This window comes from Hevea brasiliensis, chromosome 16, assembly GCF_030052815.1.
Source record: "Hevea brasiliensis isolate MT/VB/25A 57/8 chromosome 16, ASM3005281v1, whole genome shotgun sequence".
Taxonomy (NCBI): domain Eukaryota; kingdom Viridiplantae; phylum Streptophyta; class Magnoliopsida; order Malpighiales; family Euphorbiaceae; genus Hevea; species Hevea brasiliensis.
Genome location: NC_079508.1, coordinates 56,240,846 through 56,259,707, shown reverse-complemented (window position 1 = coordinate 56,259,707; position 18,862 = coordinate 56,240,846). Strand labels below are relative to the sequence as shown.

Below are 18,862 nucleotides of genomic sequence, written 5' to 3'. Positions count from 1 at the left end.
GCATCACATCATTCATGTAATAATTTCTCAATGAGTATTTAATAATTTTAAACTATTAATATTTATTTATAAAGAAAAAAATAGAACTTAATTATAAAAATGAGTGTAGTTTTAAGACTGATTTTTTTTTTCTCATTTAAAATTTTAATGCGAATGTCCTCTGATTTTTAACAATATTTCTTTTACGAAAAAGTTAGTTTGCATTTTTAAGTAATTATACAAGTTTCGCATAGATCTTTTTAGATGGCAGGTCGAATTTTAATTTTGAATTTAAGTTATCCAAATAATATATAGTTTCCTTCTTAAAATATTCGACTGTCAAAAATTCCATAGAAATAGTGAAAATATGAATCCAAAATTTTCTATTAGGAATAAAATTGGAAGTTTTTTCTTTTTTTAAAATTTAGAGTTGGAATTGTAACATTAGGACCTTGATCAAAACTGACTTGTTCTAATATATCTTTTGCTATTTTAATAATTATCCCTTTTGAATGATTGGAAAAATGCTGCTGAACAATAACAACCAGAGAGCCAAGTACATGATAATGAACAGAATGTAACAAAAACCATTATTCTACAATTATTCGTCTCTCGTTACCTTAACTATCCAAGCAAAATAAGGAAAACACAGTTTTGATCGCAGCAAAGCTTCCATCAGAATATAAATTTTTTTTTTTAACTACCAGAAAATACCAATTCAAGGACAACAAGTGTATGTTAAGACTTTTTTTTTTTTCAATAAAGTGTATGTTAAGATAAACACTTTGTGCAGTTTATACTTAATAATAGCTAAGTCACATCATTCAGTCATGTTCAATTTGCTATGGGTTCCGAAATACGTTCAAAGTTACATCAATGACATTACAAGTTTGATGAATAAAATGACCTTGCCATGCCTCCCTCAATTCCAATCCACAGCAGTGATGACACAAGCACAGAAAACCTATGACTTATAAGTCTTCTCGGGAGACAATGTCCTCCTTTAATATCCCTGTTTGGCATAGACCACTCCAAAAAAATCATTTTATGATAAAATCAAACCCAAGAGTTTAATATACCCCAAAAAAAAAAAAAAGAGAGAGAGAGAGAGAGAGAAGAAAAAGGAAATGTCAGAAGGAATAGATAACAGATGCTGTATCTAAGGAGGTGATAATAAGCAGTAGGCTTACCGTCTAAATTAAGAATTGCCACCCAAGAAGCAAGCAAAACAATTTGGTCAAGTATGGAGATAATTAGCAGCCATCATCAGTTCCAGAGTCAGTTCAGGTTCAATATGGAATTCAGTCTCCTTTCCCCTGACAGAAGAGCAGCAATTTCATGTCAATAGAGGAGAAAAATACAAGAATAAGAAGCCAGGACCTCGATTAGTTAAAACTTAAAACCAATAGTTAGATTTAGTCAAACCTTCAACTTGTAGATACATAAAAGGGAAAGGTCTAAACAAACAATAACATCAATGAGTCTTTTTAAACAGGAGATTCATGCTGAAAACCAAAGATCTCAATTACTAATCTTCAATGCAGCTTCACAACTAGCATGACCTCCCAACCATTATCTTTAGCAGCATTTGAAAAAAATAAATAAATAACAAACGTAAATAAAACCAAATCAACCACCCACCAAGTGGCATGGATTAAACAGACCATTTCATTATTTAGAATATACTAAAATATATTAGAAAGAAGAACTGAGGCCCCACATGAAGCTCATATAACTGCCAAAAAGAAGCAGGTGAAATTTTCAGCTCACAAATCCAAGGAAGAAAACTATAAAGAGAGGGAGAACAAAATGTAGAGAGTTAAAACTTCACAATTATGATAGGAGGACGACAGGTAAACAGACTAGAGGGATCTATAGAAGCACAATAAGCACATAAAATATTGTACAATGTCCAGACTACAGAACTGAATGTGAACAAAACTAAATTATGATTTAGGAGGAAGCCTTAATTCCCAGAATAATAATTTTCAAACAAAAGAGATGCATACATATATGATGCAAACCTCTGTCTTTCTAAATCTTGGGACCAAAGACCGAACACTTTTAATCAGTAGAGATGCAAACCATTTCATTTTGGCAAAATAAGTATTTCCAGAGACCTCCAATAACCCACTTCACCACCAAACCAAACAGAAGGGATTGCTATATCCTCATTCTCCTGACCAAACCAAAATATTAAGAGGAGAAGTTTATGCAAAACAAGTTTATTGAACATTCCATCAAAAATTAAAATATGAAAATGATCAAAGAGGTAATAAAACTAACAAAACCAACTAAATATTGCTTCCCTGGAGGATACAAAAAAATGGCCTCACAAGCATGTAGGGAGAGATTAACAAAAGTTTCTTTTTCTATCCCCTCTGTTCCACACACACACACACCCCAAAAGAAAAAAAGAGAGAGAAGCATGATAAGTAGTACATAACAAGTTTTCAAAGCCAAAACTCAACACTGTACTTACGAAACATAAGCATCAATATAAGGTAATTAGCATAGTAAATTGCTCAAAACACAACAAAAGTTTGCCATCTAATCAAATATTTCAACCTGATAGGCGTTTCGTGTTTGCAGCCAAAACAAAACAGTTAGGCACGATACGATATTGACTAAATCCAAGCTTTTGAAGCAAGTAAACTTAAATTGAACCACAAATTAAGATGACACAGTAAAATAATCAAACGATAGAAAGATAAGGAAGAGAACAAAACTTGGCATATTGAAGGGACCAGTAGAAATATTGGCAAATTTTCTCTAAAATGGTGGTGCTTATTTCCGGAAATCTCACTTCTCCATGCTGCGTCTCAGCGAAACTACCTGCCACAAATTATATATATATATATATATATATACAACCCACCTTGAGAAACCTCATTTTAGTTGCTTGCAAACCCATAAATTAAATCCAAAAACAAAAAGTATGGAAACTCTTAAATTCGGCAGTGATTTTGTAAGAATTAACGAAAACAAAGCAGAATTTAAGCCAGAAATACTAATCATCCTCAATTAACTAAAGCACACCCTTAATTAATCCAAACCCACCAGAAAGAGTAATATCATGCAACGGATCAAAACAGAAACCTGAAAAACTTGAGAAAGCGAGAGAAAGAGAGGGACCTGGAGAGGTGAGCATGTTGCGGATGGTCTGGGAAACCATGGCCGCTTCCTTGTCGATGACGAACTCGAACCCCTCCGCGCTGATCAGCTTCACTGTATCTTCCTTCCTCATGTTTCTTCTTCTTCTACCAAAGACTTTTATCTTTTTGACACGAATCAATAGCGATGTGAGAAACCGCAAATAGAGGAGAGTTTCGGTTCCTTTTCTTTTCCCTGGTGACAAATCAATTTATTGGATTTGTTTGCGGCAGTGACTTTCACGCGCTCTCTGGAATCTTAGATACTGTTTGGTTCACATGCCTCGGTTTTCCAAGCCCTGGATTGGAAATGAATAGTCCCAGACCAGATAGTTCCTTAATAAAGGAAATTTACAACAAAATATAAAAAATCCATATTATTATTTAAAAATAATTATAATTTTGTAAAATTAGAATTTTATCTTTTTTGTAAAAATATAAATATAAATTCTTGATGCTTATTTAAAAAAAAAATGCCACATATATTTATGACCTCGATTATTAATACTATATTAATAGTGTTGTGCATAAACATATATATTAAATTCATTGGATCTCTATACATAAATACCTATCTATTATAATTTCAAAGCTAAGACAAATGTTTCTATTTTTTTTCCCCATCTCATCCAATTTAATGATTTTAGTTCAATTAATTAAATATGAATTTAATGATTCAATTAATGAGAATCTTAATTAAATTATTTTAATAAACTATTTCATGAATATATTATTAGTAAATAAATTTAAAGTAAATAAAATATTTGCATAACTCATTCAATTTAATGATTTTAGTTCAATTATTTTTAAATGAATTAAATTATTAATTGTCTGAATACTAAAATAATTAATTTTTTTAATATATTCTTAATAAATTAAAAATATATAGTAATTAATTGTATAATATTTTCTTCAAAAATATATTTTTATGCGACCATTTATTGTTTAATATGTATATATATTTGGAACGAATTTTATAAAAATTTATTTTAAAATGAACTAGCCACCTCCAATCATATATTTTTATATATTTTCAATATTTAAAATTAAAAGAAAAAAAAATATATATTAAGGGAATCACAAATGACACACAATAAGCTTTTTAGTGTTAATGATGACCACTATATGTGGAGGTCAAATCTCTTATCCAATGGGCTGAAATGTAACCTTTGAGAAGCGCAGAACATGCTTGTGCTTGTAGCAGTGGTGCCATATGAAATATAAAACGAGTGGCTTGTAATGGTCCTACTCACACCAACAATTTTAGTATCTTCCACTTAAATTATTGGATTTGATGATTTGGTTAATCACCAACACTTGATACCCAATAACCAAACGGTAATGTGCTTCATAGCACCATCATACCATCATCATCACCATCGTCATATAATATCTCTGGTTATTGAGTCCTTTCTACGAGTACATACATATAAATTTATAAAATCTTTATTCACAACATTTATAATGATTTTCGATAAACAATTCTTATAAATTTTTAACACAAAATTATACATATATATATATATATGAAAAAATGGTTTAGTTATTCTATATTCCAGCCTATAATATCACTGAACATTCCCACTGCTTCCACCTGCCAGCCTGCCACTGTCAGTTGCCATCTCATTCTTTCTGACCTCGCCAAATCTTTTTGTCCCTATCAGCAACACGACGCCGTTCGTAACTCTTACGCGCGCGCACATCACCGAAAATTTTGTCGCTTCCAATTAAACGACGTCGTTTTAACCTAACACGCGCACAATTGTCCCCTCCCCCCAGGAAAAGGCGGAACCCGCATATTTAAACCCTTTCCCTCAATCATCGTTCTTATTTTTCCTGAAAAAAGGGGGAAATTCTCCCAATTTTGTTTCCCATAGAAAGTTCTTCAGTCCAAAAACCTCGAGAAAAATTTTCTTTTCTCGATCTATTCGCCTTAGGGTAAGTTTCTGCTTTGCTCCTCCTCTTTGATTTCTCTACGGGCCTGTTCATGATTTCTTATATATTTCTCCCTATGCGTGTGTTTGGATCTGACAGGTTAGAGAGATCTGAGGAGAGAGGAGAGGAAGGAGGAGACTAGAGTATGGCGCATAGAGTAGATCATGAGTATGACTATCTGTTCAAGATCGTGCTGATTGGAGACTCTGGTGTGGGAAAATCTAATATCCTTTCCAGGTTTACTAGAAACGAATTCTGTTTGGAATCCAAATCCACTATTGGTGTCGAGTTCGCCACTAGAACTCTTCAGGTGGTCATCCAATCTTTCTCTCTATCCTTTGTCTTTCTTTGTTATCTGCATTTCTAAGACGATCTGTTCTTTCTACTGGCTTCTGAAACGTTGTTTTGTTCATCGGTTAACGGACTATTTGATGATTATTAGTGTGATAATGGAAGTGAAATTTCTTATATGTAATTGTTGATTGGGACTTGGTAGTCACTTTTAGACAAGAAGGATGAATATATTTGCAGGTATCTGTATTGTTTTGTACTGATAGATTGGCTATTGGTATTGGGACGGCGATGAAGTGACCTCTGAACCGGTGGCACAATGGAGTTAACTATGAGATAGTTGTGTGTGGGAGAAATTATTTCTTCTGATTCTGCAAATAACAGGCCTTAATTGAAGGTCAGGATTGTGGAGTTCTATACTGTAAGAGAGAGGTTATACTGATAACAGTTTCATTTGGGAGATGCATATTTTTATGAAGTTTTCTACTGGTCTCTTTGCAATGAAATATCATTAGCTAATTTTTTTAATAACTAATGCATTCTTTTCCCTGAAATGCTTCAGTCCATAACTGTTGTACAGGGATCTCTGCAAGATTTGGATCTTTAGGATATTCTCATGTGGAACTTAGTTGGTTTATCAAGTGCTATTGAGTAATATTTTATCAATTGGCCAACTTTGTTCTCAGGATCATGAACTACTGGGATCTAGAGACTAAATGGAATTTTACAAAGTGATATTGGCAATTTATAAATTAATTACTTAGTTCTTTATTGTAATATGAGTGCTATATGGAATATTATTCTGTCAAAACAAATATCCATTAATGATCTGGATGAGTGACACCTTGCATGTGGGTATCAAGATATGTACTAGGTGGTGAGTACTTATGGTGGAAGTGGGTTTCATCTATGTTGTTCAGATTTGTGCCACCATGCTTTGATCTGTAATTTTTATATTTTGCAATTTATTGGATATGGATTTGATGCAGTTTTTTTTTCTTTTTCTATTCTTATATATATATATTTTTCTGTTACAGGTGGATGGAAAGACAGTAAAGGCACAGATTTGGGATACAGCAGGTCAGGAGCGGTACCGAGCTATTACTAGTGCATATTATAGAGGAGCTGTTGGTGCCCTTCTCGTTTATGACATAACCAAGAGGCAAACTTTTGACAATGTACAAAGGTGGCTGCGTGAATTGAGGGACCATGCAGACTCTAACATTGTCATTATGATGGCCGGAAATAAGTCTGACTTGAATCATCTAAGAGCTGTTGCAGAGGAAGATGGTCAGAGCTTGGCAGAGAGGGAAGGTCTCTCATTTCTTGAGACATCAGCACTGGAAGCAACCAATATTGAGAAGGCATTCCAAACCATATTGACGGAGATCTACCACATAATTAGCAAAAAGGCATTGGCAGCACAGGAAGCAGCTGGCAGTTCTACACTTCCTGGTCAAGGGACCACTATTAACGTTGCTGATACCTCGGGGAATACAAAGAGAGGTTGCTGCTCTACTTAATGCCATATTTGAGGAAGGAAAGCATTGCTAGCAAGTAGTCTTTTTATTTTTTTGACATTTCTTTGAAAAAAGTTTCTTTTTCAATTTTTGGCTGAGAGAGGGAGACATGTAGATTACTCGTCTTTTTACTTGAATGAGTTTGTGAAATTGAAACAAAAGTCAGTGCTGTTAGAATTTCAGGATGGTCTGTTCTCTCTGTGTTTATTTCTTGTATGTTGATCAAAAGGTGGAACTGACTGATAGCAGGGATGTAGAGTGAAATCATAGTGGTGCAGAACCATAATAGGGCAGCTTTTAGTACTCGTTTTGGTTATTGTTTGTTGAGCTACTTCCAAACTTGCAATAAAAGCTTCTTACCCTTGTGACTTGTTTTTTCAAAGATTGCTTAACCGCCATTTTTCTCATGCAATTACTTGTTTTCGAACAATCCCTTGTACACTACGAGAAGACTTTGACATATTCCGTAGGTTCTATTCTGTACATAAACAACTTACTGAGTTTTGACTCTTGTTTTGAGTGGAAAAGTTCAAAGTGGATTCTCAATGAGCAGAGCTTAATCTGTTTATTTCTGTCATGATAAGGGAAAATATGTTGTTTTTGAATGTTTTGACAAGAAAATGGTAAAGTTATTGTTTTAGTTTATCATGTTTGTCAACAAGTTCATGCAATTTGCGTACTGTCTTTGAAAAAATATGGTGGAAAATTTGATGGAAGGGAAATGCTTCTATGAGCTAAGATAACCTCAGAGAAGGCACTCTGCTGGCTGAGCAAATAAATCAGCTATAATGTTGCAAATTTACCAAGAATCAATACCCATCCCATTTTGTGTCGAATCTTTATTAGTTAGGTGCTCAAATTCAAATGATAAGCGGCATTGCACAAGTGCCCATGCCATGTCAAGGCCTTAATGGGTTTTTTTTTTTTAATCAAGAGTATTAAGTATTATTTAACATGTTTGGTTAATGTGAAAGGATTGAGATCAAGCAAACTGGTCGCCTTCTTTGGCAGCACATATGAAAGTTGGACGGCGAGAAAACATATTTTTCATGATTTATTAAGGACTTGCTTCTAGAAAGGGTTTGACATTTGCAGCTGAATGTTGTGGAGAAACTCCACGTTCTATACAAAATTCCTTTACAGATAGGCAACTGGGGAATCAAGCAAGGTCTGAATAATAAAGCATATAGCAAATTAGAAGAGTTAAAAAGTCAGATCTTTGTAAATCAAATCACCCTGAACAGAGAAACCCAGGAGGAAAGCCTATGGGAGCTGATTTAAGAAGGGAATCAAACAGCTCACCGGGTTTTGCTACAAGAGCCCCTGCATCTGCCATAATTAATACACTTTCAATCCACAAATGCACCAAAAATGAAAATGAAAAGTGAAGAATAGTTCTGTTTTAGAAATCTGTAAGCTAGTGCTCAATTTGCACAGTTACATGATGAATCTTGTATGTTTTTTCACAGTAGTCCCTAATCCTGTTGAGTACTTCAGTAGAGCTGGCTCCAGGCTCAGCTACTACATGGCAAGACAACACTAGCTTCCCTATTGTGATGGCCCATAGATGCAGATCATGAATATCTTGTACTCCTTTTATACACTTTAGACCACTTTCTACCATGTGAACATTGATCTCATGAGGAGTTTTCTCCGTTAGTATGCTAATGGTTGAAAATACAACAAAAGCAGAGAAGACAAGAGTACAAATCAGATCAACCACCAAGCAATCAGGTTTTGCCCATATAATTGTTGGAGCAACCATCACCCCAACAGATTGAATTAGATCAGCCATGACATGTAGGTAAGCCCTTCAATATTTTTCATTTAGCTGGAGAACTTGGTACCAGCTTAGTCCTTCATTTACGGCATATAACTCCTCACCCTTAGGATTTGTGAATGTGATCATGGCAAGCATGATGAGAGTGATCATGACCCAACAATATTACCATGATGAAATTAATAATGAATCCAAAGGCTGCAATTGCAAACATGAGTCCTCCACTTACCTCTGAATTTTTGTGAGAATTCTGTTGATTGCTTCATAAAATAAGATTCTGGAGATCACCCATATAAGCTGCACAGATGGAAGAGTGCCTAAACTTCAAGGCGACAAAATCCAAATGCTTGGTGTCATGGCTTCTGGAGGAATTAGGTGACACATTAGGGTTTGTAATTTACTAATAACAGTTCACCTCGTAAATAAGGAATTAATAGTTGATAAATTTAAATTATGTTGTATTATAATTAAATAATTAAATTAATAAAAAATTTATTTTAAAATAATATGAAAAACTAAATAATTTATTAACTGAAAAAAAGATTAAATAATTCGTAAATAAAAAATAAATAGATTTTTTAAATATAAAAGTAATTAATTAATTCCATTGAAATGAAATCAATAAATAGTTTTTTTTTTTTTTTTCTGAAAAATTGATGTAATTCATCTTTCAGAGTAAATTTGCAACTGTCCGTCGGTCCTGTGAGGTGTGCAAGATTAGGCTTTAGTCGACTCCGTCGAATAGGAATAGATTCATAGATATAGGCTTCTCCGCCACATCAGACTTTGAAATTACCATATTTTTTTTTATCTTTATTTTAATGCCACTCAAAGCCAAAAAATACAGAAAGAAACCACCCTCACATTCTCTCCTCCACTCTTTCACTCCACCAACAACTCAATTCAAAATCAAGAAAAAAGTATACTCGAGGAAACCCACATCCTGTGTTCTTCCTGTCATTTCTTCAATTTCTAAGATAGATTGAGATCGCTTTCAATGGCTCACCAAGCCCACCCCTCCATCGACTCTGCGATCTTGGACGATATTATCAGTCGTTTATTGGATTTTAGGCAAACAAGAGCAGCCAAACAGCAGCAGGTTCAGCTAACTGAGATTGAGATCCGCCAACTCTGTTCTGTATCTGGACAAATCTTTCTTCAACAGCCCAATCTTCTCGAGCTCGAGGCCCCCATCAAGATCTGTGGTACTTGCTTATTTTTCCCTTTTCACTTCTCTATTTCTTGTTTGGGAGAGATTAGATGGAGTAGAGTTATTGCATATAGATAAAAAGTGACGCCTTTCTCATTGCTGCCTCAAGTTGGAGTTTGCTATTTCGCGAAAATTTGAGTTTTTGGGATTGGAAGATGATTAGTTTTCGATTCGAGAAGCTAGGGATCCATGGTGTGATTAATGGAGAGGTCATTGGCATTATATATATTTTTGTGGTCAATTATAGCAATTATTGAGGGTAATATTATATGTGTTCAAGGGAAATCCAAAACTTTGTATCCACAATGGCAATTAAATGGGTCAAGTACTGGTCATTAGATCCTATGGGTGTTAAAATCTTGACTAATGCAATTATAAGAGTCTCGGACTGCAACTGACAAGCTGTTGGTTTTAAGCATGATTAATGCAAAAATGCCAAGGGTAAGAATTCAACTGGAGTTCTGTTCATAGCCCTCCTCGGATGGGACCATAACCGAGTAATGGCTTTTTCTATGTTTCAGGGTGTTAATTTATTGATTACTAAGTCTCAAAGGCCAATGATGTAGAGAAAATTATATAAAGAATGGAATTGGGTAGAGACGGAAACAAGCATTGAATAGAATAGGGATAGAGAATCTCTATTCAATGCCACTTAACGATCTGCTTAGGAGAGTCTTCATATGCATGAGGTGAGAGACATGAGAGACATTAAAGATGGTACTATCTTTGAGAATGTTTTTCTGTATCAGTATTTAACTCTTTCCTTTACTTATTTACCAAAGCATTTGCTGTTTTCAGTGTGTTTTATTAAATTTCTGTATAAATGATGGCATGATGAATATGAACTAGCTGTGGTTCAGCTGTTTACTGTTCCTGTGATCTGGGTTATTGTGTAACAAGTTTGTCAAACTAGCTAATGTGTATTGTTAATATGATTAGCATGTCTTTATTTTTTAGTAGACAGTTGTTTTTTTATTCCTTCCCAATTAGATTTTGCTATAATCTCCCAAATATATTATGCCTATTTCTTTGCTTGAAAGTTTTGTTCTTGCTATCCATCATAATTTATTCTTTAGATCAATATCACATTTGGGCTGGTCAATTGTATGTATTACTATTAGCAATTTTCAGTTCAAGTTAAGATATCTTGCTGGTTGTATGAGGTGATTTTGAAGTGTTGAAACTGTAAGCGGTGGTTCAAAATTTTTTAAGTGAGCAGGGTTCCCTTATGGACAAATATTTATTGTTGACTGGCTTGTGCTACTGCAGCTACCTTGAGTTTTTCCTTTGTTTTGGTAATGTGATTCTGGTTCCTGATGATCTCAGTTCTGTCAATTTATCATGTCAATTATGTGGTTAAAGCTTGTTTTGTGGAAATTGGTGTCTATCATAGCAATAGAATGAAGACAGAAGCAGGAGGCATGGCATAAAATATATGGGATATGTGCTGAGAGAATTGACTCGTACAAATTCTTGAAAAGCCTTATCAAATTTCACATTCGCTCACTCTTATTAGCGTAGGTTGTTGGCTTTCAGACTACATTAGAACAATATATGTGGTGGGATTGACAACATACTTTAAAATTGTCAAAGAATCAAGTCTAGAATTATGCTACCGTCTAAATTGTCAAAACATTTACCCTTTGGGTTTGGGTGGAACCACCATTGCTGTGCAGGTGTGAGGAAGGAAATATCAGGAAATCATTGATGTTTAATTTGCAAACCATCCCTGATTTCGTGGCTTAAAAGTAGATTTTCCAGTGCATTTTTAGAATATTGCTGCTTCATGCATTAGCTGTGACTTTGTATTGCTGTTACAACTTCACCTAAATTGAGCAACTATTTAGCGTCAGGTGTAATTTAGACTAATCATAATAATTATGCATGGCTTGACTCTTTAGCTGCAATGCCCTTTTAATCTCACCTTTTGCATATATGAAGAGAATTCTGTTATTATTATTATTTTTTATTCTTGTCCTTCAAGTGGTGTTTTCCTTAACCTTTATGGTTATTTTTCTTTGGATTTCCAGGTGACATTCATGGGCAATATTCTGATCTTTTGAGGCTTTTTGAATATGGGGGTTTTCCTCCTAGTGCTAATTATTTATTCCTGGGCGATTATGTAGACCGTGGCAAGCAGAGTTTGGAAACAATATGCCTTTTGCTTGCCTACAAAATCAAGTACCCTGAGAACTTCTTTCTTTTAAGAGGAAATCATGAGTCTGCGTCTATTAATCGAATTTATGGATTTTATGATGAATGCAAACGTCGGTTCAATGTGAAACTTTGGAGAAACTTTACTGAATGTTTCAACTGTCTTCCTGTTGCTGCTCTTATAGACGACAAAATATTGTGTATGCACGGAGGGCTATCCCCTGATTTAACAAGTTTGGATCAAATTAGAAACTTACCCCGTCCAACTGATGTTCCAGATTCTGGGTTGCTTTGTGATTTACTTTGGTCTGATCCTAGTAGGGATGTTAAAGGCTGGGGAATGAACGATCGAGGGGTCTCATACACCTTTGGGTCAGATAAAGTGTCAGAATTCTTAATGAATAACGATATGGATCTTGTCTGTCGTGCCCATCAGGTTGGTGAAACTTGTGTCTTTTGTCACTCTTGCAGCTCATTCAGTTTACCAGTGCACCCCCTTCTTTTTTTACCCTTTTTCTTTTTCAGGTTGTTGAGGATGGATATGAATTCTTCGCGGACAGGCAGCTTGTTACAATTTTTTCTGCTCCCAACTATTGCGGTGAATTTGATAATGCTGGTGCAATGATGAGTGTTGATGAAACCTTAATGTGCTCTTTCCAAATACTTAAGCCTGCAGATAGAAAGTCCAAATTCATGTGAAAAGGACAATGTGCTATCCTTATTCCTGCTTACAAATTGCTAACATAAGTTTTATGCTATGGATTTTTTTTTTATATAATTTTTGAAAACTTAAAGCATCTCCTTTTCTATGTAATGACATAGAAAACATCTCCCATGTATTAGGATTGTGCTGATCTTATATCTTGTGCTTGTTTGCTCGTCTTTATTTGTTGTATTGCTTAATATTCCACTTTATTTTCTAAGAGTTTTTTTTTTAAAAAAAAAAAGCATCGATCAATTTCAAATCAGTACAAATAGAACAGGAAAATGTTACCTAGCTTAACGCTGCCATCTATAGGTCCGCCAGGCTGAACGCCACCACCTTTTCATGGATATACACCTCCCTGAGGTTCACCCGCTCAAACGCCACCCTCTCATCAACATCCACCACCAACACCATATTAAGTTCCACATGTACCATGGAAGGACATGCATCAACCTTCTTCATGAATGTCACAGCTCACAAGTGTGATAAATAAATAAAGACCAGTGTTTGAACCATGAATCAACAAAAACACCAATCTGTTGTTTCCTACTGCTATATCCACCATTGCTAAAATAGTTGTGGCGGTGTGTTAATTGTAATCAGTGTTGGCATGAAATAGCAATAACTTCATATCTTGCTAAAAAATTTGGTTAGTCTAACTAGGATGAAAAAAGTTAGAGTGTTACTGGCTGCCAAGGATTGGGAGAAATATTATATTCTGAAATGCTTTCACATAAGATATATTGATATTTTATATTTACCAATAGGGGTGAGTATTCGATTCGAATCGAATTAAATTATGAAAATCGAATTACATGTTTTAGAAACCGAATCGAATTAAAATTGATAAAAAAATCGAATCGAATCGTTCTATTTCGATTTGATTCGGTTCAAACTGCTTGGTTTTAATTTTTAATTGATTTTTTTTAATTTAGACTTGATTTTCAAATTATTTGATCTAATTTTGACTTTGGTTTGAACCTAATAATCATTAATTAATAAAATTAAACAATTAATATATATATATATATATAAGGACGCACCGGGATCGAAAGGGGGATGAGCTAACAGGAAAGAAGCAACAATCTAGATCTTGAACAATATATAAATAATTAAAGAAATAAACAAAATGCACAAGAAAGGGAAATCTTCAGAAATGAAAATGAAATTTGTAAATTAAAGAAATATATATATTCTATAGGCGGCAGAGCCAGTCCGTTAAGAATATATATATTTAACAAAAATAAAATTAAACTTGAAATTTAAATATGAATATGCATGTATATATTCAATAGGCGGCAAAGCCAGTCCGTTATGAACATATATACGTATATTTATGCAGATCAGGAGTTTGAACCGATCATATGCAAAAGAAAGAAATATTTGTAATTTTGTAAGAAAAGAATTGAAGAAAAACTTACTTCAAAACTTTATAAATTTTTGTAAGATTTATACAAAGGTTTTGGAGATGTAATTCCGGGTAGGACTTACAAATGTTGCTCAACACATGAGCTTCCTAAGATCTACTACAAGGAAGTTACAGGGTTTGTAGGTTTGTAGGTGAGGTAGAGGTAGGGTAGGTTGGGAAGTGAATTAACCTTCTTGCTCATTTTTTCACCTCGGGGTGAAACTCCTTCAGAACCTTCTTCGGATTCTCTCGGCTTCAGAAGCTTGAAGGGGAGAAGCTTGGGCTCAAGAGACTTGAAGAATGGTTTGAAGTGGCTTCCCTTTGCCTTGGATAGGTGCCCCCTTTTATAGAAGTGTCCAGGGGCAGTTTTGTAATTTTGTAAGTTTTGAACAGTGTCTACCACTTGATGCCTTCACGTGTGAACAGTGCCTTTTGTCTTCTTCACATGCGAACAGTAAAAAGTGAACAGTACAAGATATGACAGGTGAACAGTGTCCTGTCTGGTTTTGAAATAAAGGAAAAGAGAATATTACAAAAGTAAAAGTGATTACAAAATAAAGGAAAATGAAGAGAAAATGGATAATTTTGCCGCCATAAATTTCTTTTGCCGGTCTTTTCTTTTCTTTTCTTTTCTTTTTTTTTTTATAACAAATTTTGTATTTGTGAAGAGGTACCACAACCTTCTTCATCATCATCTCCCAAGTCTATGATGGGTTCTGAATCAGAATTGGCTGCAGAAGAATTAGTTCTGTTTTGCAATAATTGTTCTATTATTGCAAAATATTCTTCATCATTTTTAGCTCCTGCTAATCTTGCCATGGCATGTGATCTTTGAGCCAAAAATAATTGATTTGAAAAGTTTTGTATAGGAGTTGGTGGCAAAAGGTTTTTTCCCTTAAGCCAGGTTTTTACTCCTTGGTTTGTAATTACTTCCGGGACATTAAATGAATCCCACCATTTTACCTTGAACCTTTTGATGATTGTATTCAATCAATCTTGGGGTCGAAATTCAAAAAACCAGATAAGAACCCAAGGCAAAAAGAATTTTGAAGAGAACAAGAGAAGAGGAGGAAACCTTTTGTCACGACCCAACCTATGGGCCGGACCGGCACTAGGACCTGGGCCAGCCTAAAGCCCCCGAGGCCCGTAGTAAGCCTAACTATTCATTAATCCAACTCTAAGGCCCATTTGGGCCCAATATCAAGAAATCAACCGGACAGAGTCCGGCCATAAAATGGACCTACCAACGGGGAGTTTATGACTCACCCGACCTGTAAACACAGTAAATACTCAATTGGGAGCTCAGCTCACCCTCCACATACTCATCAACATAAAAATAAATGGAAGCTCAACTCCCTCATCCAATCCATCAAACATGTATAGAATATTAAGTTTACAGGTCCAAAATAATAATTTAGTTTACAGACCCAAATCAAATAAACATTTCTAACACATGCGAAAATTCTAGGAGTTAATAAAATTACACAAACATTGATAAACAACCTGCGAGGAAAGGAACCAGGTTAACCTCAAAAATATCCTCCTGTGGCCTGGAAAAATATTGAACAGGAGTGAGCGTTCGACTAAGAGAGTAAAATATCAATTTTAACCATAATCTCTATAACTATCTAAAACTAATGCACCCTGTAGAGTGAAATGCAACATCAACAATATTTTCACATCATAACATCAAAAAAGTAATTTGGAGCACTCACACACCCTGTAATATCAATCATAATATATGGGAGCTGATCCCCTATACAGCTCTCTTAAATCCAACCTGGTGCCAACGAAGAACTCAAGCCGGACTTTCGCTTAATAAACCAAATCGGGGGTCTCAGCGAAGAACTCAAGCCGTGACTACCCCCCGAAGGATCGGGTCCCAGCGAAGAACTCAAGCCGTGACTACCTGTCCTATCTATAGTCCACACCACATCACACGCACGCCAACGCACACACACTGCTCCAAATTACCACAATAACATCCATGGCACGTTAACACTTATGAATGCAACATAAATCGTGCCTAGAGTTTAACTACATAAATATATGCATATAAGTGATGCATGGGCATGCTTGAACATATAATAATATCGAAATTACAATTAAAATTAATATTTTACTCACAGACTTGACAATACCATCCTTTGTGGCGGGCGGAGGAAGAAGGTCATCGGCCACACGACAATTACATTACAATTTTTAATATAAATGACTCGATACAATCAAGAAAAGACCAAATACATCCTAAGTCGTGCCCAAAATCCGGCAGAGTTTCCCCTATACCTAGGACCTACCCAACCTGCAAAAGGGCTCAAAACACACTTCTATATTCACAATCCATATATCCACAATCCATATATCCACAACTCAATCACATCACACAGCCCCTCCTGGGCCCATCAAATCAGTCATCCATCACAATATGTAAAATTTCAATTTAGTCCTTATAATTAATCATTTTTGCAAAAACTGCCCAAACAAGCTCTAAAAATTCTAAAACTTTGCCCCGCAGTCCTTAGCAATATTACTAGGCTATTGCAAAAAGAATCATAATTTTCTGAGCTACCACGAATATTTTATGGATTTTTAATCCTATTTAAGCACTAGAAAATTACGAAAAAGCAAGGTTCGGGTTTACCTTTGCCGATTCTGACCTCGGGAACGCGCTTGGGACGTCTGACAATGGTGGGGTAGCCAAAACCTCGATCCAGTTCGGAGACTTTTCTGGTAGCGAGTCTGTCTGGCCGGAAATTCACAGACCCGGACAACTGTCGAATTTCCGCGAATTTAGGATACCTACACGAAGCCCACAACACGGGGGTTAGTACATAAATTTTTCAGAATTTTCTAAGCTCATTTAATGCTCGGAAAAATACTGCGAAGTTTCGTGAGACCCACCGAAAAACGGTGTCGGAAAATTTTGAAATTTATATCCCCGCGAAGCTCTCGACGAGTGGAGCGCTCTGGTATTCTCGGTTTTCTCATGGGGTTCACGGTTTGCGAGAAATCTAGCCCGAAAGTCAAAATGGGCTAAAACTTCCCGGGCAAAAATTGGACAAACTGCTAGATGGATTTCGGTGTTCTTGGTGTCTATGGAAAGCTCTCGACGAGTAGATAAGTTTAGACACAAGACAAGGTCCGATTGGTGGCCGGATCGGCCGAATTTTGGTCGGGAAGTCGAAAAGTCGCGCGGGCGTAAAGGGGCCATTCGTGCGTGTTTTCTGGCCACCTGGGGCGTCGGCCAGCCGTGGGGGAGGGGTGGGGCGGCGCGCTGGCGAGCTGGAGTGGCAGGGGAGGCGGCAACACGGCAAGAGGAGGAGGGAGTAGAGAGAAAAAGGGAGAGAAGGGGAGGGAGGTCGGGACGCGCCCCGGGAGAAGGAAGAAAAAGAAGAAGACCGATCCGATTCGACAGGTCCGATCCTGTCCGGTTCGATTCGGCTGGTTCGATTTAGGATACAAAATTTTGAATTTTTACTCTGCCTTGGGACCGAAAACGAGGTCCAAAAATTTCGAAAAAATTCTAGAAAACTCAGAAAAATTTGTAGACTCCAAATATATTTTTAGTTTTGCCACGTGGTTTTTAAATAAATTTTTAAAAAATCATCAAAGTTTATATTTTCGGAAAATCGAACCCGATTTTTAAAATCCGAAAAATCTCAAATAATTTCTTAAAATTTAAATAAAATTAAAATATCAATAATACTCATAAAATAATAAAATTTAAAATTTTGGGATGTTACATTCTTCCCCCCTTACAGAAAATTCGTCCTCGAATTTTACACAAGGCAGAATAAAGTACATGATTACACATTGAACAGATAAGGGTACTTGCTACGCATGTCCCATTCTGACTCCAAGGTGCACTCTTCCACTGACTGACTCCTCCACAAAACCTTAACCATAGGGATCTATTTTGATCTTAGCTGTCTCACTTGGTAGTCCACTATGGCTACAGGTTGCTCCTCAAATGTCAAGTTCTCTTTTAGCTCTATTACATCCGGCTGTAGTACTTGAGATGGATCTGGAATGTATTTCCTGAGCATGGAGATGTGAAACACAGGATGAACATGAGAAAGGTTGGGTGGTAGCTCCAACTGGTAGGCAACTGCTCCAACTCTATCAGTAACCTCAAAAGGTCCGATATACCGAGGTGCCAACTTACCCTTCTTTCCAAATCTCATGACTCCCCTCATTGGAGAAACCTTTAGGAATACACAGTCGCCTACTGCAAACTCCACATCCCTCCATCTGGGGTCTGCATAACTCTTCTGCCTACTGAAAGCTGTTTTCAATCGTTCCCTGATTAAAGAAACTACCTCTGAAGTGTACTGCACTAGGTCTACATCATGCACCTTCACTTCTCCCATTTCCGTCCAGCACAGAGGAGACCTACACTTTCTTCCATATAGTGCCTCATAGGGTGCCATCCCTATGCTGGAATGGTAACTGTTGTTGTAGGCAAACTCCACCAAAGCTAGCTGATCATCCCATTAACCTCCAAAATCCAAAACACTCATGCGAAGCATGTCTTCCAGTGTTTGGATTGTCCTTTCCGACTGTCCGTCTGTCTGAGGGTGGAAAGCCGTACTAAAGTTCAACTGTGTGCCAAGTGCCTCCTGCAACTTTCTCCAAAATCGAGAAGTGAATCAGCCCTCTGCCGATATTATGGAAGCCAGAACTCCATGCAATCTGACTATTTCTCGAATGTAGAGTCGGGCGTACTG

At 36.0% G+C, this 18,862-nt stretch overlaps 3 protein-coding genes and 1 pseudogene across 3 annotated transcripts; 2 read left to right on the top strand and 2 right to left on the bottom strand.

Annotated features, from left to right (window-relative positions):
- Positions 1 to 713: 713 nt before the first annotated feature.
- On the bottom strand, positions 714 to 3,331 carry LOC110644337 (uncharacterized). The gene is made up of 4 exons (XM_021797046.2): positions 3,115 to 3,331; positions 2,709 to 2,814; positions 1,170 to 1,295; positions 714 to 991 (listed from the first exon to the last, which is right to left on the bottom strand). Exons 1-3 carry the CDS (start codon positions 3,224 to 3,226, stop codon positions 1,217 to 1,219), a joined length of 297 nt encoding a protein of 98 aa, XP_021652738.1. The 5' UTR covers positions 3,227 to 3,331; the 3' UTR covers positions 714 to 991; positions 1,170 to 1,216.
- Positions 3,332 to 4,905: 1,574 nt separating this feature from the next.
- On the top strand, positions 4,906 to 7,259 carry LOC110646144 (ras-related protein Rab11C). Its single transcript, XM_021799491.2, has 3 exons — positions 4,906 to 5,069; positions 5,166 to 5,376; positions 6,395 to 7,259. Exons 2-3 carry the CDS (start codon positions 5,212 to 5,214, stop codon positions 6,878 to 6,880), a joined length of 651 nt encoding a protein of 216 aa, XP_021655183.1. The 5' UTR covers positions 4,906 to 5,069; positions 5,166 to 5,211; the 3' UTR covers positions 6,881 to 7,259.
- An 817-nt stretch (positions 7,260 to 8,076) lies between these two features.
- On the bottom strand, positions 8,077 to 9,007 carry LOC110646143 (metal tolerance protein B-like; annotated as a pseudogene).
- A 331-nt stretch (positions 9,008 to 9,338) lies between these two features.
- On the top strand, positions 9,339 to 12,936 carry LOC110646149 (serine/threonine-protein phosphatase PP1 isozyme 2). Its single transcript, XM_021799495.2, has 3 exons — positions 9,339 to 9,862; positions 11,898 to 12,457; positions 12,547 to 12,936. The coding sequence occupies exons 1-3, from the start codon at positions 9,655 to 9,657 to the stop codon at positions 12,718 to 12,720; spliced, it is 942 nt and encodes a 313-aa protein (XP_021655187.1). The 5' UTR covers positions 9,339 to 9,654; the 3' UTR covers positions 12,721 to 12,936.
- Positions 12,937 to 18,862: the final 5,926 nt, after the last annotated feature.

Bases quoted from the DNA above. Each gene is read 5' to 3' on its own strand.
- LOC110646144 (XM_021799491.2), top strand. From the start codon at position 5,212: ATGGCGCATAGAGTAGATCATGAGTATGACTATCTGTTCAAGATCGTG. The intron at 5,377-6,394 runs GTGGTCATCCAA...TTTCTGTTACAG, and splicing joins TCGCCACTAGAACTCTTCAG to GTGGATGGAAAGACAGTAAA.
- LOC110644337 (XM_021797046.2), bottom strand. From the start codon at position 3,226: ATGAGGAAGGAAGATACAGTGAAGCTGATCAGCGCGGAGGGGTTCGAG. The intron at 2,815-3,114 runs GTCCCTCTCTTT...AATTTGTGGCAG, and splicing joins CAACATGCTCACCTCTCCAG to GTAGTTTCGCTGAGACGCAG. The intron at 1,296-2,708 runs GTTTTGTTCTCT...CTCTTCTGTCAG, and splicing joins TGGTCCCTTCAATATGCCAA to GGGAAAGGAGACTGAATTCC.
- LOC110646149 (XM_021799495.2), top strand. From the start codon at position 9,655: ATGGCTCACCAAGCCCACCCCTCCATCGACTCTGCGATCTTGGACGAT. The intron at 9,863-11,897 runs GTACTTGCTTAT...TTGGATTTCCAG, and splicing joins GGCCCCCATCAAGATCTGTG to GTGACATTCATGGGCAATAT. The intron at 12,458-12,546 runs GTTGGTGAAACT...TTTCTTTTTCAG, and splicing joins TTGTCTGTCGTGCCCATCAG to GTTGTTGAGGATGGATATGA.